General features: G+C 42.2%; 1 protein-coding gene across 2 annotated transcripts in view; it reads left to right on the forward strand.

Moving 5' to 3' along the window:
- LOC118366024 (nectin-3-like protein) overlaps nt 1-25,902 on the forward strand; it is a 76,761-nt gene that overhangs the window by 38,516 nt on the left and 12,343 nt on the right. Inside the window, exons 2-6 of one of the 2 annotated variants that reach the window (XM_035748366.2) lie at nt 13,361-13,708; nt 20,381-20,565; nt 20,935-21,049; nt 25,193-25,310; nt 25,520-25,671. In XM_035748366.2, the coding sequence (XP_035604259.1) occupies nt 13,361-13,708; nt 20,381-20,565; nt 20,935-21,049; nt 25,193-25,310; nt 25,520-25,671 (918 nt within the window). The remainder of the gene's footprint in view (nt 1-13,360; nt 13,709-20,380; nt 20,566-20,934; nt 21,050-25,192; nt 25,311-25,519; nt 25,672-25,902) is intronic. The other variant, XM_052520608.1, reaches the window with a different exon arrangement.

Here is a 25,902-nt window from a genome sequence, read left to right on the forward strand (position 1 = left end):
TCTGCGGTATCGTCTGAAACCAGCTGCCCGGACAGCGGTTGAAACTGAGGAGTATTTCTTTCTGTAATAAAGCCAGGATTGGTTGTCTGTACAGGTCCCATTTTTCCCCTGTGCTTCCTACTAGTGTTTTTTTTCCTACTCCGTTCTTCTCCCCTCTGCTCCGTGTACACAGGCTGCTCTTCCTTCAGAAAAGCATGCAACACAACTTCTCTGATTCACCTTCGCTTGTAAATGTTCGCACTGACCGAAAATAACATTGGTAGCTACTAGATATGCTTGTATAACTTTATGAGCTGGATTTGCCTGTCTTTGCAAATAGTTTGTTAGTGTTCGCTCGTTAGCATTTATCTAACAGTGTCTATGTGATTACGTTATCATTTTGTTCACATTCTGTTCCTATGGGCTTTTCTTGCGTTTTTATTGGCCCCTTGTATGCTAATACCATAAATCTGGTAATACCGTAAATTCCGGGATAAGAGAAGGACGGTATACCAGTATGAAAATCTGGATACCAGCCCACCATTGAGAGCCATTTGTCTGGTACTTTTAGTTTTTCAAACTAGAGTCCACTAAATTCAGTCAGAGACCTAGGCCTAGCTAGCTACAGATTTCTGTTTTTTAATCTTTTATGGTCCATTATTCGGCAGATATCATTTTGAGACAGGAGTGGCCAAGTGTGGTGCGGTAGTGTTACAGGGCTTGACAAGCGTACAGACAACCAATCCAGAGCTCTTTGACTTCTGGCAGAAAGCCATTATAAGTTACAACGGGTGGGTCTAATCCTGGACACTGATTGGTTAAAACCATATTCCAGCTGGTGTCTATTCCACCAGTTACCACCAGTTAAATCTATGACATTGAAATGCCTATTTACTCTATTCCATTTTACTGCACAATCCACTGTCTCATCAGCCCAGCCAGACAATTTATAATCTTGATCTCCACTGTAAAAAGCATCTAGACATTATCTCCAATTTCTTTTAGACTAGCAATTGGTTTTCAATAGCGGAGATATGTATAAAACTTGCGGTCTGTCTCTCTGACATTTCAACATGGTTTCAATGTTGAAATTCGATCTCCAGCTGTCCCATAGTAGCGAGTAGGGGTCGGGACGAGACAGACAGGCAGCTTTTCTCAGCCAGTCAAAATCATTAATCAGCATAATTTGTACGGATATATACAACAAAAAAATCTATAGAAAACAGATAAAATGAAACAAAAGCTCCTGAACAACAGTGTCCTGACGAGAGAGCATATTTTCTATGCCAGGCGCATCATTAACTCATTCTTATGAATGTATCCAAATAAATGTCACTAGAAAACAGCTTAAACAAATGCAGCTACTTTGCTGTTATTCTGGCTGCACTGTTTGACATGACTGTAAGTTAGCCGTAGTTGGCTAGTTATCAAGGAAGGGATATGAATGTTGCCAGCCAGAATGGCAATAGAACATTTAGAATGAATGACTGGGTCGCGTCCATAGATACAGAACAAAAATACTTAACGACTGGGTTGTGTCTCTGGCATCCGAACCGATAGAATGAGCGACCAGACGTCTTGTGTAGCAACCATAGATTTGTGTCAGGATTATATCTCGTGGAAGGATGAATTAGTATGGATAAATTAATAAAAATAAAGTTTTTAATATAATTTTTAAATATAATTATTTGAATATGTTGGTAACCCGTTGTATCTCATGGCAATCGCTTCAATATCTCATGGCAAACATTTAGTAGTGAATTGCATACAAGTGTATCTTCATCACTTCGTGTGCTGCACACCAGAGGCACTCCAATAGATTTAGAATGCCATAGACTCACCAGCTCCCGCCGTCTCCTGTTGTGCTATTTACAAACAAACACGTGGCTGGCTCAACTGTTCTGGAGAAGTACGGTAAGCTTCATAATGTGAAATTCAGAATGCAATCGGCTTTATCTCTAACGTATTGCACAAGTTAACTTAAAAAGGAGCTACAAATAATCACATTTATTGAAAAACATCAGATAAATAGTTTTGACTGAAACCATCCGTGGCCTTTTCCAAATACCCCATTATACTGTATATGCGGTATACTGCCCAAGCCTACTCAATGACCATTGAGTCTCCTGAGTGTGCAATTGTTTTAGAGGCAAAGATTACAAAGAGAGCCGATGACAGTAAACCACCCTTAGAGATAAGTGATTATCTCCCACGTTTCTGCCTCTCATTCCATGGAGAGATTTGAGGGTGGTGGAAACTGGAAACGTCAGTTGAAGGTTTTACCGAAAGCAAGTCAGCCGTTTAAGCAGATTCTAAGTGTAGATGATCAATGGGAACAGTTTGCTTCACATTCATGCCCTTGACAACAGTGCACTGATGTCACCATCTTAGAATGTGCATCCTTCTACCTTTCCAACAGTAGGTTAATTGTTTGTTTAAACAGATGTTGTTCTGTATTGTCCCATTTCCTTCCTTTCCCAAGTTTGTGGAAACAAATTATTTACCTTCACATCAATAAATAATTGTGACTCTTTGTAACCACCTGGTGTTTCAGCACTAGGCCTAGTGTAGGGCCTATGTCTGGGGGACATGAAAAATTATAGGAAAATGATAGAATGACGGAAACAAGATAAAGGGGGAATTGGATGGTATTTGAAAAAGCTGGCACAGTGGTAACTGTTACACAACGGTCTGCCAATTATGTACTCTAAGAATTGAGTGAGTATACAGGAAATGGATGTAAGCTTCTCAGAGCTAGTGATTAATCGTGAGAGCTCTGTGCCTTGGTTAATAACTCACTGCTAGACAGATGGTGTCCGGTTGTAAAAGTTATTTATTTGCCAGTAGAGCATTCTCAGTTCTCACATTATTTGTCTGAATTAATTAATTAATTGGTCTCTCTGTCATTTGAGCTAACCTCCTTTTTTTTTTTTTTTACTAGTTGGCCTTTCTGTAAACTGTGTTGCGTTTCATCATACCCTCACAGGTTAATGTGAGTGAAGGGAGCGCCCAACTTGAGTACTCCCCTACCCTGCTGTCCCTCTGATTCTCTCCACTCAACTCTCAGGGAGTGTGAAGTGTGTGTGTGCATACAGATTTTTGGGAGGACAAATTAAATCAGGACCGTAGAGCAGCTCAGCTCAATGGCTGCTAATTGTTGTTCTTAAATCGATTACCTTCTCCATGTGTCAGTCTCTATTGGCGTGTGTCATTCATCAGTAATGTGAGGACATGTCTCCCAAAGCAAACAATGTGTGGGTAGACAGAATTAGAAATTAAAATACTTGAATGGACATGAACCTCCTTATGATGGGATAAAGGTTAGCCATTGTGGTCAGGGAGTTGGTCAACCATGACTTGCCAGTGCTGTGATAAGATATTGTGTAAAATATGTATCTGTCCTATACTTTGTTTGTTAGCCAGTTTTAGAGGAATGATTTTTTTGTAACTGCCAATATCCCAACATTCCATTCAAACAATGCGCTCAATCCACAGCCATACACTGGCTGAAATAAGTTGATAGGACTTAGACAAGTTGTAAATGCCAATTTCTCCGTGACTAATATGGCTGCCATTTTCCCCCCATTCTGGAACTTTGACGGTTTATGACAAACTCCTCTAGTAATTTAATAGGATATATATGGGGGTAGGCCTAGTGTATATGAAGGAAGAGGCTTATTTTACTTTAATACACATGACATGAATTATCTTTATCTTACTGTTCCCCATTTTAGTTGTGTTCTCCATAGAATTGGAATGAGTGGAACGTTCAAGTGATTCTATTTCTATGGTGTTTGCACTTTGTCTTCATGATTTTGGAACAGGCAAAACTGGCCTACCTTTGTCCGGATTGCATGATGGCAACCAGGTTAGACTTGGAAGGTAGTGCTCTGCCACTGATTCTCCTTTTAAGGGCTCACCCCTCCACACTCTTGTAGAGCATGTACCACCAGCTGGAAGCTGTCTAACCTGTTAACGCATCATAAAATGTATGCAGGCATGTTCTAACGTCAAACTGGTAAACATCAACATTTTCTTCCTGTACTGCTATACTCATCATCACAAGGGTTCTAAATACAAACCGTATTGTATGATTTAACGACACAAGTTGTAATTCTGACATTGCCATTTAGCCTAGCCAGTGTGTGTTCGTGTGCGGGTATCTATCTATGTCTGACCGGTTTTATTTTGGGTGTCTGTTTTTGACCCCACCTCTAATGCTGACTCACTGATGTGTTGGCCTAGCTCTCACTGTTATTGTCTTCCCTGCCTGTGACTTCATGCACAGCCATGACCTTGTTCTCCTCTACTCTGACTCACTGCCTGACTGCCTGGCCAAAGCCACGTCTCTGTTGCCCCCTCTTCTCAAATCTTAACCCAACTCTTCCATTATTCCATGCCTTCCGCCTGGCTACTCCAACCTCGGCCAACAGCTCCGCCCCCCCCGCAGCTCCTCGCCCAAGCCTCTCCAGGTTCTCCTTTACCCAAATCCAGATAGCAGATGTTCTGAAAGAGCTCCAAAACCTGGACCCGTACAAATCAGCTGGGCTTGACAATCTGGACCCTCTATTTCTGAAACTATCCGCCGCCATTGTCGCAACCCCTATTACCAGCCTGTTCAACCTCTTTCATATCGTCCTAGATCCCCAAGGATTGGAAAGCTGCCGCAGTCATCCCCCTCTTCAAAGGGGGAGACACCCTGGACCCAAACTGTTACAGACCTATATCCATCCTTCCCTGCCTATCTAAGGTCTTCGAAAGCCAAGTCAACAAACAGGTCACTGACCATCTCGAATCCCACCGTACCTTCTCCGCTGTGCAATCTGGTTTCCGAGCCGGTCACGGGTGCACCTCAGCCACACTCAAGGTACTAAACGATATCATAACCGCCATCGATAAAAGACAGTACTGTGCAGCCGTCTTCATCGACCTTGCCAAGGCCTTCGACTCTGTCAATCACCATATTCTTATCGGCAGACTCAGTAGCCTCGTTTTTCGGATGACTGCCTTGCCTGGTTCACCAATTACTTTGCAGACAGAGTTCAGTGTGTCAAATCGGAGGGCATGCTGTCCGGTCCTCTGGCAGTCTCTATGGGGGTGCCACAGGGTTCAATTCTCGGGCGAACTCTTTTCTCTGTATATATCAATGATGTTGCTCTTGCTGCGGGCGATTCCCTGATCCACCTCTACGCAGACGACACCATTCTATATACTTTCGGCCCGTCATTGGACACTGTGCTATCTAACCTCCAAACGAGCTTCAATGCCATACAACACTCCTTACGTGGCCTCCAACTGCTCTTAAACGCTAGTAAAACCAAATGCATGCTTTTCAAACGATCGCTGCATGCACCCGCATGCCCGACTAGCATCACCACCCTGGATGGTTCCGACCTTGAATATGTGGACATCTATAAGTACCTAGGTGTCTGGCTAGACTGCAAACTCTCCTTCCAGACTCATATCAAACATCTCCAATCCAAAATCAAATCAAGAGTCGGCTTTCTATTCCGCAACAAAGCCTCCTTCACTCACGCCGCCAAGCTTACCCTAGTAAAACTGACTATCCTACCGATCCTCGACTTCGGCGATGTCATCTACAAAATGGCTTCCAACACTCTACTCAGCAAACTGGATGCAGTCTATCACAGTGCCATCCGTTTTGTCACTAAAGTACCTTATACCACCCACCACTGCGACTTGTATGCTCTAGTCGGCTGGCCCTCGCTACATATTCGTCGCCAGAGCCACTGGCTCCAGGTCATCTACAAGTCCATGCTAGGTAAAGCTCCGCCTTATCTCAGTTCACTGGTCACGATGGCAACACCCGTCCGTAGCACGCGCTCCAGCAGGTGTATCTCATTGATCATCCCTAAAGCCAACACCTCATTTGGCCGCCTTTCGTTCCAGTACTCTGCTGCCTGTGACTGGAACGAATTGCAAAAATCGCTGAAGTTTGAGACTTATCTCCCTCACCAACTTCAAACATCAGCTATCTGAGCAGCTAACCGATCGCTGCAGCTGTACATAGTCTATTGGTAAATAGCCCACCCATTTTCACCTACCTCATCCCCATACTGTTTTATTTATTTACTTTTCTGCTCTTTTGCACACCAATATCTCTAACTGTATATGACCATCTGATCATTTATCACTCCAGTGTTAATCTGCAAAATTGTAATTATTCGCCTACCTCATGCCTTTTGCACACATTGTATATAGACTCCCCCTTTTTTCTACTGTGTTATTGACTTGTTAATTGTTTACTCCATGTGTAACTCTGTGTTGTCTGTTCACACTGCTATGCTTTATCTTGGCCAGGTCGCAGTTGCAAATGAGAACTTGTTCTCAACTAGCCTACCTGGTTAAATAAAGGTGAAATAAAAAATGTTTTGTTTAAATTCCTTTTGTATAGCCTTTCCGTTGTATTGTCTAATCACCAATTCTGTCCTTCACCTCGCTCTCACTCTAACTCTCTCACTCATCCTCTCTCACTCATCCTCTCTCACTCTTCCTCTCTCACTCTTGCTCTCTCACTCTTTCTTTATTCTTTATTTCTTTATCCTCACATTACAGATTAGTTCCCTATAGTTTTTGTTCTAAACTCACTCCCGCCTGCACAGATTTAATTTGTCTGCATACCTCAACTGTGAGGTCTTTAGATCTAGTTCTGTCCTGTGTGAGTGTTACTTCACATGCTAATCGATTCATGGAGTTTACCCACATCTACGTGGTGTGTTTATCCCATTGCTCATGTTTGTACTGCAGCTTTGGGTCTCTGTCTCTGTGCCGAGTCTCTCTTGCTTCCTCCAGACCAGACTGTGGAGAGGAGAGGACAACAACCCAGGAAACATGTAGGTTCTTTGGGGAAAATCAGGGCCAAGGCCGGGTCAGCTCTGTGTGGGTGGGGGATTTTGGCTCGTCAAGTGGCCCGTGTGGAATGTTTAAGCTGGTTGCCAAGCAAACTGGTTTTGATTTACCATTACAGCGATCAGAGCAGCTTGTCACAATTAGTGGCGTCAGGAGGGAGAGAAACAAACAGAAAGTGTACTTCAAAGGGCCAGCATAGCATATCCTTTTCATGAGTTCATTCCTACCCTGCCTGATGGGTTCTCAGGTTTTCCATCCATATAGGGGCCTAATATCAATTTTAGTTCTGCTTCCTCTCTTTGTAATATCCTGTCTTTAGTAGGCTTAGGCTATTCTCTGAGAGAGTCCTCATATGTTAGTAGTCATAACATTCATCAATTGATTGTTTGGCCTCTTTCCCTTAGTCATCTTGTTCATTTGATGCCAGGACTACTACCATGCATGAAGGCTTCAGTGCTTCCCCTAGTCTTTTTCTTTGGTCGTGCTAATCCAGGGCTGTAAACTCCAAAACATTCAATTGAAACCAATAGACTCTGCATAATTTAGGCAGGGGGCAAGAGAGCTAGGTGATTATTAGGGATGCATGATATATCGGTGAACATATCGGAATCTACCAATATTAGCTAAAAATGCCAACATCGGTATCGGCCGATGTCTAGTTTAATGTCGATGTGCAACCGATGTCAAAGTTGACGTGCATACCAATATAATGTAATGACACCACGTAAAATGTTGCGCTACACGTGCAACACAGCATTCCTAACTTAGCCCACAATGTCTGCTGTGTGGATCGAGCAGTCAACAAGTTGAGCAGTCATTTGAAAGAGTAAGAACATTTCAGCGAGACAATGGTGAAATCCATTAACGCCAAGATAATGGAATTCATTGCCCTTGACAATCAACCGTTCTCTGTCTTGGGTGATGTTGGCTTTCGCCGTCTGGTCGAGCACCAGTACACACTACCAAGTGCGCTATTTTTCAGATGTTGCCCTACCGGAGTTACACAGTAATAGCGTCACTGCTATTAGTTTCACAACATACATACTATGGCACGCCGTTTGGGTCTTTGCGTGTCAAACAATATACAGTATCACTGTCAAAGCTGTACTAAAAAGTCTGCAAACAAGTAAACATCGGCCACAAACTATGTGTTTTCAATACCACATTGGTAATAAAGCATAATTTGTTCGGCTGCAATTTCTGGGGTAGCTAGCTTTAGCTTGGTATCTAGCTAGCACTAATACAACCAGCCTGAAAACAATGACCAGTAGAAACTGCAGTCATTTTCATTATTTTTAGCAATGATTTAGGAATCCTTGTGAGTAAGTATGAGCTAGGTTGCCACTTGTTGTTCGCCAATTGAAAATTAACTTCAGTTCATGAAAGTAAATAGTTATCCAGCTACTTAACTCTGTTGCCCAAAGCTAACGTTATAAGCAGTCAGCTAGCTTCATCTGGCTAGTGATGCTCGACCAGACCGGGTTATGTGTTGTGAAACTAGTCACAATAAAGATTAGACACAATAGTGGAATTTGCAGTTTGCCTTGAAAATAAAAGTATGTCATTGACAGTGATGCAAATTAATACAAATTGTGGAATTATGCAATACTTTTATTTTGAAGGCTAACCGCAAAGTCCACTGTTGTGGCTAATCCTTATTGTGGCTAGCTTCACATAAATGGGTCCAACCACCATTAATCAAATAAGAACCGTCTTATAAATTAGGGTTATTTTAGATGATGACACCTAGCTATATAGCTAAATATAGCTACTGAAACAGATTATCGTTTTGCTATGTGTTGGGGGAGAACATTGTTTGCATCCATGAGCTAGCTAGCTGTCAAATAGTGTTATTTGACACGTCAAATATTGTTAAATAGTATATTTTTTGACACGCAAAGACCCAAACGGCTTTCCTTAGAAATCCTGGTTGAGAATGAAACAACTGAAAGAATGAACAATGAAACAACACAGCAAGTAAGTGAAAGAAATAGGTTTTGATTATGTTTTACTGGTAATGGGGACATACGTAAATACCAGCAGAATAACTTTTTGGTGTGTGTCTGTATGTGTGTGTAACCTTTATTTAACTTGGCAAGTCAGTTAAGAACTCATTTTTATTTACAATGACGGCCTACCCCGGCCAAACCCGGACAATGCTGGCCCAATAATGCGCTGTCCAATGGGACTCCCAATCACGGCCCGTATGTGATGTAGCCTGGAATCGAACCAGGGACTGCAGTGGCGCCTCTGCACTGAGATGCAGTGCCTTAGACCACTGTGTGTGTGTGTGTGTTAACGATTTTAACTGTACTAGAATGGCCGCTAAAATGTTAAATATCGGTATCATTTTTTGGGGGGCAAAGGAAGATATCGATATCGGCCAAAAATATCATATCGGTGCATCACTAGTGATTATTCTCTTCCTACATTAAACAACAGAGGATAATCAAAATGAGTGAAGTGCAGAATGCGTTAAAATATCAGCTGTAAGTAAGGCATAAAAACTAGGACTAGAAATAAAGAGAATGGCTTTGTTTTAGTGAGATCTGAAATGAAAGTAGCCTACTTCTCCTAGAATAGAATAGTGTCTTCATAGAGAGAGATGCAGTGGATTGGACAGAGACAATGGATGCGTTCCCCAATGGCACCCTATTCCTTATATAGTGCCACTAGGGCCCTGGTCAAAAGTAGCGCAGTACATAGGGCATAGGGTGCCATTTGGGATACAACTCATCTTGCAGCCTACAGTGCCTCCACTCCTGTCTGGTCCGCAGGGTTGTCTGTGTTTTAAAGGCTCTCTCCCTCCCTGGTGGAACAGCATGCCTTGTTTTGTTTAACGCCCTGTTCCCATTTACTTACCTCCAGTTTTTTTCCAGATTCTATTTCATTGTTGGATTATTTGTATTGATTGCGGGCCTAGAGCTGTTCTATAATACTTTTAACCAGGGCCCATAGGGCTCTTGTCAAAAACTAAATTAGTGCATTATAAACAGGGTAAGGTGCCATTTGGGAGACAGCCTAGCCGGTCACACTCTCCTGGCTGTAGTATTGGTGTCCCAGGCAGAAGCCATCTGTCTCCTCTCCTGTGGTGGCGGGGGTGGGAGGAGGGGGATGGGTGCAGCACTAAACTCTCCCCTCCCTCCTAAATGCAGTTCTGTAAAACAAACATAGATGGAGTCTAGTTTTCCTGTGTGCTTTGACAGACCTGGACCCAGAGGCTGAAACCGAAAGACACACTGCCTTGATGCTGCAGGGGCGTCCCAAATGTAACCTTTTTTCCTACAATAGTGCACTACTTTTCACCGAGACCCATAGGGCTCTGGTCAAAAGTAGTGCACTATATTGGGAATTGAATTGTGTACCATTTTGGAGGCAGTCCCAGATGCAGATAGATACACTGACTGTCTTGCTGGTTGCTTGTTGTAGTAGCCTAGCTATGTATGTAGGAATGGTGGCACTGTGTGGCAGGTACAGTATGTGGGGCATGCTGCTAGCCTAGCAGAGCGTAGTGGCCCAGTCAGTCTGAGACGTGTGTCATGCATGTGCCTGGATCAACATGCCTATCACACATGCCAAGCATGTCAGGGTACTCATTCTCCTACTACTGCTGCACAGAAAAAGCTGTATGTTTGAATGCGTTTCTTTTTATGACCCTCCTGTCCTCCTGTCTGTTTTGACTGATGTATTCCCATGTTACAGTAGCTTGTGTTTTCATGGTTATGTATTGCTCCTGCTCGTGTGTGTGTGCGTGTGTGTGACATTGTTATGGTAGGTAGGCAAGTAGAAGCACTTCGTGGTCCGGGTGCGTTGGTCCCAGGGATAGTCAGAGTGCAGGAGCAGCTGTTGTCCCAGCTCAGTGTTCTGAGTGGACTGGAGACTGGCTGCATAGCTTACACTGACCCTGGCACTCAACTACACCAATACACACAGAGGATACTGTGACATCACAGCAAAATGACGCTAAACAAACACAGCACAACACAACTCATTGTGGTGCACACACACACACACACACACACACACACACACACACACACACACACACACACACACACACACACACACACACAACTATTTGGCCATGGAAAGCTCTTACAACCCACCCCCCCACCAGCTAGGCTTGCTATATGATTCACATATTCACATTTGCTCCCGGGTGGCGCAGCGGGCTAAGGCACTGCATATCAGTGCAAGAGGCACCACTGCAGTCCCTGATTCGAATCCAGGCTGCATCACATGATTGGGAGTACAATTGGGCCAGCGTCGTCCGGGTTTGGCCGGGGTAGGCCGTCATTGTAAATACGAATTTGTTCTTAACTGACTTGCCTAGTTAAATAAAGTAAAGGTAAGAAAATATCCTCCAAACAAAATGCCTGAATAAAATACAATAATATTTGTCACATGCCGAATACAACAGGTGTAGATCTTACAGTGAAATGTGTACTTTCAAGCCCTTAACCAACAATGCAGTTTTAAGAAAATACCCCCCAAAAAGTAAGAGATAAGAATAACAAATAATTAAAGAATAACAAATAATCATACACACATGCACAGATTACTCGCACATTCACCCTCAGTTTTTATAGTGGAAAGATATCACGTGTGTGTGCGTCTGCATGTACATGATCCCTGAAATTGCGGGAGAAGGAGAGCCTATATTCCCTCTTAGCCAGGATAGCATAGCTGTGGTTTACCACTCATATTCATGCCAAGGATCCCAAAGTACCAGCCACTTTTATTAGGTTACTCCACACACATTTGTAGGTGGAAATGTAGATCTCCCAAATATAACTTTTTAAATTGTGTTAAGAAAACTTAGACCTTACACTGAATGTTTTGAATGGCATTCAGTTCATGTAAAAACATCAAGGCTAGTGTAAGATTTACAATGAGGGGTGCCCCCAACAATTCAATCCAGACGACAGGGTTGTAAAAGTTCATATAAACTTAATGTTTAAATATATATATATGTGGGTATCAATAACTCATTGGTGTTATTATGTTTAGAGACATTTGACTCGGGTCTTTTCCTTTTTGGAATAGATTTTGCCCATGATTCTAGATATAGGACTAACCAGTAATTTAACATTCATTTCAAATTCATATTCCCTCATTAAGTTGTAGGCTAGTGATTCATTCCGATTTGGCTGCATGTGGTGTTTCTAAATGTTACATTAGGCATGTGTTGCTCAATTATTTTTAAATGGTTAGATTAGCTAGTTATTGCAAACATTCAGCACGAAGCGTTAGTCCTATCTAGTAAGAAGTAGGCCTGCTGTAGGGCAGGAGGCGCCTACCGGTATCTCATGTTTCTGTAACTTGATGTACAAGTACACCCCCTAGACAGACTAGTGTCTTATCTACTATAAATCAAATAAGCCTAGTAGAAAACAAAAAGTAGAGGGACACAATACTGTTGAATCATGTTGGGCTTCATTGCCTACCTACCTCCTCATGCCTTTTGCACACATTGTATATAGACTGCCCATTTTTTTCTACTGTGTTATTGACTTGCTAATTGTTTACTCCATGTGTAACTCTGTGTTGTCTGTTCACACTGCTATGCTTTATCTTGGCCAGGTCGCAGTTGCAAATGAGAACTTGTTCTCAACTAGCCTACCTGGTTAAATAAAGGTGGGAAAAAAAAAAAAAAAAAAAAAATTCTGTCCATTGAAGCGGCTGATTCCCACTGTTGACAGCATTGTGCCATAATCATGTGCTCATCCTCTCTCCATTGGCTTTCTGCACCTTTACTCAATCACAGCATCCAAACCAGCCAGCCCCCATGACAATCCCACGTTTACATGTTACAGCAAGCTGAAAATAACTTCCAAATAAATATGTGGTGTGCATAGACACAGATGAAAGGGACTTTCAAAAACAGGGAAAAAAACGTAAAATTGCTTGTTATGTTTAATCTCCTTCCATAAAAGTTATTTTTTCTTGTTAATGCTTTGACGTTATACGGCAAGGTGCTCTAACAATTAGCAGCAGGGACAGTGAGAACGTTATGTGGTTAACAGGGAGGCTGAATATGTGTTGTTCACACACTGAGGGGTTCCAGACCCTGACACCTTTCCCTGATGAACCCCCTAAAAAGCTTAAATCCCAGCCCTTGCTAAACTGTTGAAATACCATCTTAATATCACAAACATACAGCACAACTAGTTGTTCCAGAAAGAAGTCAGGTCAGCCCATTCCCATAGGAAGAGTAACATGAGAGGGAATTGACGTGATATAGTATGTTTCATAATGTAGGCAGATCTCATCAACGCGGTTTGGTTTCTATGGTTTGGAAGGGGTGATTGTTTCTAAATAAAAGCATGAAAGAGGAATAAAAAAAAGTGTAATAAAAGTTGAAAATAAGTAAGACTATGCTGTTCTCCTTTTTGACTGATTTACAGTCTTTCTTTTTATGACTGTTCTCAACAACATGGATCTCTCCTGTAACCGTGTTTGTTTATATCTAGCTGACTGTGTCCCCCCCCCCCCTTCCCCCTGTCTATAGGTGTGAGTAGTAATGCGGTGCTGGTCCCAGAGAGGGTTAGTGCTGTGCTGGGGAAGAACATTACTCTGGGCTGCAGGGTGGAGGTGGGCACCAACCTCAGCCTCACCCAGAGCTCCTGGGAGCGTCGCCTGCCCTCAGGCACCATCACCCTGGCCGTCTTCAACCCCCAGTTTGGCATCTCCATCTCCCCAGACTACGCCAGGCGCCTGTCCTTCCTGAATCCCTCCGTGCACGATGCCACCATCGTCCTGGAAGGCGTGGGTTTTCAGGACATTGGGTCTTACACGTGTAAAGTGGCGACTTTCCCGTTGGGAAACACACAGGCATCCATCACCGTCAATATACTCGGTACGTGGAACTCTTTAGACTGTGTCGGCCCTGGTCAAAAGTGGTGCACTATAGAGGAAATAGGGGGACATTTTGGATGCAGCCCCAATGGACCCTGGTCAAAAGGAGTGCTCTAAATGGGGAATAGGGTGCCATTTGGGACACAGACACTCTGCACCCACCATGAAGAATACAGCACCAGCTCCATTTTACCTGAATGTCCTTTCTCAGAAAATCTTCTCACTGTCCCATGAATAATCAGAGGTCAATTCAGACTTGTCCTTGATAAATATTCATACAGCTATTACTGTAGGAGCCAAATGCCTCATAGATTTACTGACTTAATATAAACAAATCCACACGTAAAGGTTCCAATTCGTCTGGAAACATTAAAGTAGCACCTTACTGAAAGTGGAAAGTGAACTTAGATTGTTATGCGGTCAGCATGTTTCCACCACTATAATGGTTGATTGGATTGTGGACAGTGATGAACGCTGCAGCCAGGCTTCATGTGTATCTCTCTTGAGACCAAAGTCCCAAATAGCACCCTATTCTCTATTTAGTTCACTGCTTTTGACTGGTGAAAGTAGGGCACAATATAGGGAGTAGGGTGACATTTTGAGACTCTGACTAATGAGGGCTACATTAAGTACCGCTGTGACAGGACGCTGCCTGACTCGACTCAGTGTCTGGGCCTCCACAGCCTTCCATTAGCCCACATCTACCTTTACTCTATTTGAGTCCCAAATGGCACCCTATTCTCTAGTGCACTCCTTTTGACCAGGACCCATGGGGAATAGTGTAATTTGTCTGGTGTCTGGGCTTCCACAGCCTTCCTTAACTGTGTTGTTGTTTATTGGGGGTGTTTTATTTGTTAACACTGTGAGTGGGTACTCTCCGCTTCTGAGAATAATCACTGTTATAAAAACCAAAAGCTCGTAGCAGTAAAAAAAAGCTTCCCTTTCTTACAACGTCTTTTAGGACTCTGACGGTTGTAAGAATAAGTAGTCTAGGACAGATATTAATCTAATAAGAGGAGTTCAGTCTACTTTCAGGTAATACACCCCCCCCCCTTTCTCTACCACCCCCTTCCTCCTAACCACACAAAAGGCACAGGGTTACGTTTTAATGGCCCCCACCTGTAAACAATGGAAAAGGAATAATACACCACCACCGAAACCTCTGAAAATTAGAATGACCCTTTGTTTGGGATTTCTATTGCTGGCGAGGAAGTGAGAAACCTGTAGTTTTCTAAGAAACTGAGTTTCTGCTAAGATTTCTAAGAGTTAACAAGACAACACTTATAAAAGCTGCATTAATGAAGATGCCAACTGATAATATGCTACTAGGCCTGACATTGCGGCAAACTCTACAGTCTGGCCCAGCTCCACTTTCACTTTCTGAGTTATTATTATATCATCAAACCATAAGTGTTCTTTTACTCCGGCCCAGATCTCTGCATAGCTCACTGATCATGACATCAATCAATCAAATGTATTTATAAAGCCCATTTTAGATGAGTAGGCCTAACGAACAGCAAAAGCACTAGCCTATGTCAATCTACTATCCCCCATAGTACAAAAGTTGACCTATTCTGTGCAGAAATAAATATTACAAACATAGTCTGGGACAGTTGTGGGATGCTATAGATCCCAAATGAATACAACCACTAGCATAAAAAAAACCTGTTTTAAGCAGTGAGCCTGATGCAACAGATGAGAACGCTTTGCTTAGTGTTGATAAACTATTAGGATATTTATTCACATTATAATCGCAGCAATGTACTCATGACTGTAGGCTATAAGCGTGAATGTTCCATTAGAAGGAAAACACAATTTTCACAAAGTGAAAGCATGTAATGCTTTTATTATAAAGGTGTATTTTTATGATGAAAATGATCTTTCCCAAACTTGAAACTCGTGCGCTGCATATGTGTGCCAGTTAGGCTCTACACCCAATGTAAAGCGTATTAATATGCGTAATTTTAAGAATTTAGTTGTGATATAAACCTCATCAAAACATATAGGCCTATGGGCTAGGCTACATGAGGTGTGCGACTAGGATTTGGAAAAAGTTGCATAAAAAAATAATTTACTGTTTGCCTTAAGCTGGTCGTCATTCACAATTGATAATATATAATTCGCAAGTGATAGGCTAATATTGTCACCCATCACACTATTCTTGATTTCATTTTCTCTTTACATATACTAAATAATATATGTGTGAGATTTCTTTTGATTTAGAATGGACCATTATTATGCACCTGTCTGGAAACAGGGGCAGGGGGAAAAATACATGTCATCTATGCACTTAAATAGAGAATGGAGGAAGCTTTTCTCGTGGTTCACTTTCATGCCAGCCACGTAGGCTATATTCCTATTGTAAAGAGAAGCAATGTGCTTAATATTAGGAAAGTTGAGAAATAAATATAATAGACCTAGCCTATAGAAAGATGATGGGAACCTCTTTTTAATAGAGGCCTTCACTCAGTTTTCTCACACAATTGCATAGCCTATAGAAATGTTGTGCAACAGGAGCCAATGGGCTCTCATAAAGTGTTTGATTACATTTTTGATTACATTTGCATTGATGTCAGAGTGATTAGAGGGACAGTAGAGTGCTGAGTACCAGGCAGTTAGCAAGTTTGGTAGGCTACTAATGACCATCAGCAGCATCAGAACTGGGAGAAGCCTAATTACCGTGACTAAATGATCACATGGAATTTGACTACCACCATGACTCGTAACCACTGGTGTGGCGGTAGTACGGTCACCGTAATAGCCCTAGTGGCAACACATACATTCTAAGTGATTGCAATGGGTCTTTTTCCGTTCTGATTGTTTTATAACGTTCAATTCAACCCCCAATTTCTTTTTTGCATTTTCATATATTTTCTGCATTTCCTGCACTCATTTGAGATCATTTCCATACTGCCACGAAGGGCTGCACGATATGGGCAAACACTCTAGGCCTTATTTTTAACCAAATTGTCACAATCATCTAAAGAATTAACGGACCAAGGCGCAGCGTGCATAGAGCTCCACATGTTTAATAAATGAAACTCACCAAAACCATACAGAACAAATGAAGCAGTGAAGTAAATGCAGTGCTCAAAAGCAACTACACGAAAACAAGATCCCACAAAAAATCCAGTGGGAAAAGGCTGCCTAAATATGATCCCCAATCAGAGACAACGATAAACAGCTGCCTCTGATTGGGAACCATACCAGGCCAACATAGACATATAATAACCTAGATAACCCACCCTAGTCACACCCCGACCTAACCAACATAGAGAATAAAAGGCTCTCTATGGTCAGGGCATGACACAAATGTTGCAATTGCTATTTGACTTGCGATATAGAGCAAAACCCTTGGGTGAACTGTTGTAGTCATGGAAATACAACGATTACACTAATTATATAGTTATAATCTAATAGTGGGCACTTTGTCATGTCAAACAACACTGTATTCAATGTATAAAAATGCCAGGGAGGAGTTATTGTGACAGGGTAGGAACAAAAGTGTTTAGAAGCGTTTCCTAGGGGACCCTATAATCTTTGGCTACATTGAACGTTTTCTCTTAGCTACTTCATGCAGCCCAAAGCAGGTGGTAAACTCCATCTAATGCAAAATAAATTGGTAACAGCTATTTGATGTGGCTAACATATTCATATTAATTTGCATATTCCTCTTTGATTTAGATACTGTTACACAAACAACATGCTGATTTAGGTCTACACCATCACTAGTATTATCAGGCTGTATGTATGTATAGCTAATTACATTTGTTCTGACTCAGTACATTTATTAGCCAGCTAGCTAACTAGCGATTAGCATTAGAGGCTAACAAGATTTAGGCCCAACTTGCTAAAAAAAGACAAACTAGCTATTTGTAGATGTAAGAAACACAATCTAATAGTGTAATTATAGAACGCTAGTGGATATATATAAGGAAGCATTGTGAAAACAGCATAGTTTTCATCAACATTGTTGCATATGCTGTATTGATTATGCAGACTGAACGCAAGTGTCTGTCTCACATTTGAGGAACAATAAATGCACTCCTTGAGGGATGGGGCAAAGCTTGGTCTGTGTGGAAAGCGGCATGGAGAGAGAGAGCGGAGAGAGATGATTCAAGTAGCAAAGTAAACTATGAAAATTGATGTTACACACGGCGTATCAAATGCTGGTCATTTATGAACATTTGAACATCTTGGCCATGTTCTGTTATAATCTCCACCCGGCACAGCCAGAAGAGGACTGGCCACCCCACATAGCCTGGTTCCTCTCTAGGTTTCTTCCTAAGTTTCCTAGCCACCGTGCTTCTACACCTGCATTGCTTGCTGTTTGGGGTTTTAGGCTGGGTTTCTGTACAGCACTTTGAGATATCAGCTGATGTACGAAGGGCTATATAAATACATTTGATTTGATTTGACATTTAACAAACCAAACATTCAAATAATTTTTATAGAAGGTAAAGTAAAAATCTGAACCAGTCCTTGCATCAATGCCGGTATATCGTAAAATATGGTATACCACCCAGCCCTAGTTGTTCATCAGAGCCTATAGGAGCCGGGCAATGGGACGGGGCCGACACGGCTCCCACTGCCTGTTCTCTGCCTGTCTGACGTAAAGTCATTATCCTCTGCACTCAACGAGATAAATCTGACCCACATCCCTCCCCGACAGCCTCCAAATTAGCACATCCGGGGCTTTGAACAAAACAAAGTCGTCTCTAACCAATCTGAGTATCAAAGCCAATGTCAATTTTTAAAACCCCGCTTTATCCACGTGTGTTCTGGCTCTAGTCCAACCCATTGGTTTCTAGACCAGTCAAACTCCCCCAAATGTGTTCACATTCAGTGAAGGGTTTGGGAGGTCTCAGCAGATCCAGATTCATTGCAGAGAAGAAACTAACGTCAGAGGGTGTGGCATAGCGTTTGGCTGAAGCAAGGTGTCTGGGTAGCCAGGCAATAGATTCAGATGAGTAATGATGGAAAAGAAAGGCAGCCTGGCTGCTCCCTGAATCATACATTTAACCACTAGAGCCAATTTGTGAAGTGGAATAGCGCTTTCCAGCCTCTTTCCCTCACCTTCCTGCACTATTGCAATTCCACAAATACACAACATGCGTAGCATAAATTTAGCAAAATATTTAATTACACATTTTCCAAACAGATTGTTGCATGCAAGCCTTTAGTCCTAGCGTATTTACTTCACACAAAGTCGCCATAAATTCAAAATGCACACATAATTGACACTGCCGGACTGCACACGCAACAAAAATACAGGAAACACCTACAGTATAGACTATCCAAGAACGTGTCTCTTTGAGCAGTTATTGTGGCTCTTCAGACAGTCACAAATTTGATAGGCCTATACACAATTCACTACATGGGTATCTCTGTCACAGACATGAAGTCAATTCAGAGAGGCATGAGGAAAATGTAGTCTTCTCCTGTCCTAGAGCCTAGGCTATTGAGGAACATGATAACGCTCATAACTTATGAACGGCCTGTTTCGCAATTCACAACGTAATTGGCGATCAAATATAGAGTAACTATCATTACTAAATATCATCAGTTTAATTTGCTCTTATTTGTAGAGAACTTTGTCATAGTGACCATATCTTGGTTTTAAACACTTTAAATGGGCACTTCCGATTTTTGCGGTATTTCCCGGGACTCTCGGGATAAATATACATTTTTCCCGGGTATTGAAGCTTAGTAGGAAATATTAATCCCTAGTGAAACCCCTACTGGCTGTCAGCGTTGACAGTTAGTGATTGTGGAGGTGTCTAATATTTAGTATGTCTGTCGGTGCACTAGAACAGTTCAAGTTGTGCTTTGTGGAACAGGTCGAGTGCTATATCACAGCAGTCACTTTCCTTTCACGTGGATCTAAAGCACTGAATATCAGCACACATTAACAGCAACCCACCTCCCCAGCTCAGGACAGGACACCACACAATGAAACAGAGACACACAACAGCACTGAGTATTATGTCTGACATTGGTCTGTGTTAAACTGTTTTCCAGGTCATTATGAACCATATTAGCAAGCCATGAGTAGTAGGAGCAGTTTCAAAGTACAGCATTTACAACACAAAATCCATTGTTTTGGTTTAGGAGGAAGGGAATGGAGTTCAAACAGCTTCATGGAGATGCTCCATAAGTCACTCTAATAGAGATGTCTTGGTCGATGCTGCACAATAATATTGCTTTCACAAACATCTCTCGCAAACATCTCCAGCACAATAACAATACAAATAGTTGAGTTCCCTCCAAAGTGCTGCTATAGTATCAGATTGCTTGGCTCATCATTCTTTAATAGATATCTGTGAAATGCAGGGATTCAATCTGTGTCTGGCTGCAGCGTGTGTGTACCGTGGCCACTTCCTCCTGTCTGTCCACATCTCCGTCCCTGTTTTATGTTGCACATTATTTATTCATCTTCATATACAAAATATCAATACTCATTTTGTAATCTATTCTCCATTCTGTTTTGTTATCTCTCTGCATGCCCTTTTCTCTCTCTCGCTTGTTTTCTTTCTCTCCTTGTGTCTCACTGTCTCTCCTCTCCCTCTCTCGCTCAATTTTTTGTTGTTGTCTGTATGTATATCGCCAATGCTGCGAAATGAATTGCAACATTGGGAACATTCTAGTGTTCTCATCTCTCTCTTTCCCTTAGTGGAGCCCAAGGTTTACGTCTCTGCCGGCTCAATGGCCCTGGTGGATGGTGGTAATGAGTCGGTGGCAGCCACCTGCATAGCGGAGCGCGGCCGGCCTGCAGCCGAGGTGTCCTGGGAGACTGAGCTGTTTGGCCGCTCTGAGGTCCAGACGCAGGACGAGCCCAACGGCACCTATTCCACCCAGGTACAAACAGAACAGAGCTCCTGCTTTGACAACACACCACAGTACCGACATATTGTGTTCCAAATGTCAGCCTATTTCCTATATAGTGCACTACTTTTGACAAAGACCCGTTTTTGTCAGTTTTGCCCTTGGGCTCTAGGCAAAAGCCAAATATATAGGGAATAGGGTTCCATTTGGGACACAACCATGGTCTCACACACAATCACTCTCCTCATGGGGTGTGTGTGTGTGTATATATATATATAGAGATAGAGATATAGAGATGCGAAAGCGAGAGATCATGAAGCAGGCATGCAGAGCTCACACTGATACTCTTTAAACATGTTTAAATATTTACACATCTAACTAAATGTCGCCTCCACCAACCAGGTGCACTATGTGTTGGAGCCACGGAGACACTCCCAGGGCCACACCCTCACCTGCGTGGTGCGCCACCCGGCCCTGCAGACTGAGTTCAGGATACCCTACGTGCTCGATGTGCAGTGTGAGTGTTGTGGGGGACCAGGTCGTACAGGACAGCAGAGCAGTAGGGTCATTGAAATAGAACAACTAGATCAGCTTTTTCATGGTTTGTATATAGAGATGGGTGCCACCATTACAATGAGAGGGATAGCTAGCTATCTTTGTGTTTTGTTTGAGTGGTTGTTGTGCTGATAGGTGGGCTTTGTGTTGATGATCTGTCTTGCCTCTGTCTGTCAGCGACAGCTGCTGCTCATGTTGTTTCAGCATATTCTCTCTGACTACATAAACATTTAGACAACTGCCACATGTATCAGTGAAGTGATGCTGTCTGTATCTGATCTATAACCTATCATACTGCTAGCCTGATTTACAGTACAGTTTGCACAGAGAACAGACTGACTCCCTGTCTTCCCTCTTTTGCTCATAAAAGGGCCATTAAGGAGTCATCTTCATTTTATAATCATTGATGCATGCTTCCTTGGCAAGCTGAACTGGTGAATAGTGGGTAGTATCTATTTTGGACTATGTGAGTGCAATCTAATGAAGGCGTTGTATGAAATATTGATCAAGCCTCAGCAGCAGCAGGTGGAAGAGAGGTAGGAGGAGGTGGGGGCAGAAGGGTGGAGATGCAGAAAGCCGAGGTTAGGAAGAGAAAGGTTTGTAGCTCAATAAATCGTGTCAAATGCAGAGGCAGGGGATTTTAAGTGCCAAAGAAGCACAATTTCACCATGAACAGAGTGCAAAGGTCAACATGACACACTGATAACGTCTTGTTCCCTGCCCGACCGTGTACTGTAATACGTTTTGCCTGCTCACTCTCCAGAGAAATCAAAAAGGGGAAATTGGATACCAGAGTCATTGTTTACAGTTATTACAGTACAGCCAGTGGTATCTGTAATAGCTCTGGTAGTGGCTGGTTGTGAGCTGCTGGAGAGAGTAGATTATTACCCCTATATCTCCACGCTCTGACCTGTCTGAAGTAGGCTGTGCCTCTGTCTGTCTGTCTGTCTGTCTGTCTGTCTGTCTGTCTGTCTGTCTGTCTGTCTGTCTGTCTGTCTGCCTGTCTGTGGCCTGTGTGTCTCTCTCTCTCTCTCTCTCTCTCTCTCTCTCTCTCTCTCTCTCTCTCATGCGTTGATTGTTTTCTAGGTTTCAAACAGCCAACAAAACCTCTGTGCAGTAGAATTCTTCAATTCTGCTTTTTCATTTTGATTATCACTTGTTTTGTTTGTATATTGCTTGCTTTTTCCTCCTGGGGGGAAAGCTCATTTGTCATCACTGTACTGCTAGAGGTCACATTGCCTATTGTGTAGAATGTACCATGCACTCTAGGGTATTTTCTTATAAATGAATCTCCTGTTTTGTATAGAAAGAATATTGTGTTATTAAAGGATCCTGATCATAGTGTATCTTGTACAATAGGCCTATATGGTATGTACCCTAGTCTACTTTATTACAAAGTAGCTACAGTAAGTAACTAATAATAATAATAATACAGTTTTTCTCAGTCGCTTTGGTGCATTTTTCACATCATCACTAACATGTGCAAAATAATAAATGCATTTCTCAGAACAATTTGTACAAACTGCAATATACAATAGATATGTTTCTAAAGCTAGTCAGTCACTAAAAATCCTTGGTACATCTCTCAAAAGTAAATATTCATGCCAATGATCATGTCAGTGTCATCAGAATGATAAGTCATTGAGTCATTGTTCACGAACAAGGTCCCCAAAATGTTTAGGCATGTTGTCAATGTAACTGTGTACTTTGACAGTATTACCTGATGTAAACTTAGGCTACAGTTTGGATGACAGCTACTGTATTGAAAATGCACAAGGCTGCACTTCTATGGCATATATCAATTTCAACAGTACTATTTACATATTACTGTATGTGGGTTATTGATTGAAAGAGACTGGACAACCCAAGGGGCACAAAGGGGAAAAAAACTAAATTAGAAAGAAACACAGGAAACCACCCCTAAGGCACAACTTTGCCCGCAGCACTGTTGTGCTGTCTCTACACATCCAGACATTCCTGTCTGTCGACCCAAATATTCTCATCCACATCACACCGGATATTTTCCTTTCCAATGCAACGTGGAAAGAATCTTTTGGAATGCCTTATCCATCCTCTGCAGGCGTCTACATGCTGCATACATTGCAACCAGCAGGGTCATCTGTGTGTGTGGCTGACGATCGTACACCTTCCACCTCCATGCTGAAAAGAACTCCTCAATTGGGTTAAGGAATGGTGAATAAGGTGGGAGGAATTCTATGAGCATCCTCGGGTGGGTCACAAACCATTGCCTTATGATGTTTGATCAATGGAAACTCACATTATCACAAATGACCACATACTTTGGCAAATCCTCTCTAAACAGACCCCTCTCATCATCAGGGATGAGAGTCTCTAAAAAGTTGAGTAGATGCTGGGTGTTGTATGGCCCTATAAGGGGGATATGGGTTAGGACACCAGGCTCCGAAATAGCAGCACACATGGTGATATTTCCTCCCCGTTGGCCTGGCAAATCCACAGTAGCTCTGTGACCGATGATGTTCCGACCCCGCCTTCTGCATTTGGTCAGGTTGAAGCCAGCCTCATCCACGTATACAAAGTTGTGAGAGGGTTAACTTGATCCCAACTCCATTATACGCTATATCCCAGAACACACAGTTGAATTTGTTTTGATAAGGAAGAGTGACATAAAATGTACATATATTACATGTTCCTTCCACAGCAATGGAAATGTGTGCAGTTTATGCTTACTGTACTATGTATCACTATAAAATGTTGCTGTAAAGTAGTTACATAGATATATGTTTTACCTGTACATACTGGTACCGTAGCTCCTTAACTCTGTCCTCATTCCTTTGGAATGGTACACGGTACAGCTGTTTCATACTCATCTGGTTTCTATGCAGCACCCTGTCGATGGTTGAGATGCTAACCGTATGGATGTTTTCAAAGAAATCGTTGTCTTCTATAATGGTCCTTTGTATTTCCCTGAGTCTCATGGCATTGTTTGCTTGGACCATGGTGAAAATAGCCTCCTCCTGTTGAGGTGTGAAAAGGCATCCTCTGCCACCGGTTTGAGGTAATCTTGCAGTCCTATGTGGGGAAAAATGCAGTGATGCATCGCACACTTTCACATAGACAAAAACTATGCGAACACACATTTTACTGTAAAACATACAGGTGGGTGCATGTAAGGTGTATCTGTATAGAGTATATTTCTGTATGCTGTGAAATACAAGTGGACTACTGTAAGATGAAGCATTGTAAGAAGTATACAGTATACTGCTAATATACAGTAACAGTGCATTGTACATTGGTGGACATACCTGTTCTCTCTTTGAAACGTTTGAACTATTGAGGACACGGTTGATCTCCCAATATTCGGCTGTACCCTTCGACCCGTCTCAGCCATTGTAAAGCCATGATTGACAACATGGTCTACAATAGTGGCCCTTATGTCATCAGATATGCGCCTATGTCCTCTTCTGCCTCTTCCTCTGTTTTGCTTTCCACCACACATCCTTGCTCCTCTACTTCCTCCTCCGCTGTTGACCCTGTTCATTTCCTGGTCCATCCATTATTGGAAAATTGCAACTCTGTGTTGTGGTCTGTCTATATATGCTTGCCAATTGATTCTTCATGAGATGCACCTTTTGAGCAATTTAGACAACTGGTTGATTGTTGGTTGAATTTACACTTTACATTCCTTCACCTGCACGATTCATCAATTCACGTTTTTGTACAAAAGGTCTAATAGAAATGTGTAAAACTATGCTTGACAGTTTATGACAAATAGTTCAACAATTTTGCATGTAATGGCTTATGCAAGGAACTAATGCCTAGATGTTTTGAGGGGTAAGACTATTCAACAGAGAACCATTACTATATTTTGATCAACATGACATGAGCAATTGATAATGTGGACACTTGTACATTATCAATTGCAATTTGTTCAAAGGAATAAGAAATTGCTTTAATGATGTGCACAAGTGACTAGATGATTTGGAATTTGTACAAGTAGTATCAAGAATTGCACTTTTGATCTAAGAAATGCACCAAAGCGACTGAGAAAAACTGTAATAAAGAATAATAAGATTGTAGAATAAAGAATCAAGTTATTTTCATAGATATCGTGCTTCTTTTCCAGTTGCTCCTGAGGTGACGGTGGTGGGATATAATCAGAACTGGTTTGTTGGTCAGGAGAATGTGAAGCTGGACTGTGGAGCCAAAGCAAACCCACCTGCCCACCACTTCTCCTGGACCAGGTCAGGGTCCTCTACCTAGCAGCTTACCCACCCACTACACCCCACAACATGCTATACACAAACCGCATCACAAATAGCACCCCATTGGTCAAAAGTAGTGCTCTATAATGGGAATAGGGTGCCATTTTGGACGCACGACTACTGTGATCATTGCTGGCTAGTAATATCCAGATAATGTTTGTATCCCTGTGTTTGTATATTCTTTACAGGTTGGATGGGCCGATGCCTGACGGTGTGGATATAGTGAACAACACTTTTAGTTTCACTCGTCCTCTGGAGAGAAATGACTCTGGACTGTACAGGTGTGAGGTGTACAACGACATCGGTCCACGCAGTCATGACGTTCACGTCTGGATACAAGGTGAGAGTATGGCCTTCATTAAACCCTTCAAACAGAGTTCTCCCACCATGACACCAGAGGAGAAAAGAGCAGCATAAACACACACTATCAGCACCAAAAATTCAAACTGTTGTGGTTATGACAACATTAGATATCTGTGATAAGAGAGGTAGTGTTTCACGCTGTTTGTTTTTGGGAACACAGTATGCACTAATATGCAACAATATGCCTGCTTGTCAATGGGACCACATT

The sequence above is a fragment of the Oncorhynchus keta genome, chromosome 1 (assembly GCF_023373465.1).
Source record: "Oncorhynchus keta strain PuntledgeMale-10-30-2019 chromosome 1, Oket_V2, whole genome shotgun sequence".
In the NCBI taxonomy this organism is placed as follows: Eukaryota; Metazoa; Chordata; class Actinopteri; order Salmoniformes; family Salmonidae; genus Oncorhynchus; species Oncorhynchus keta.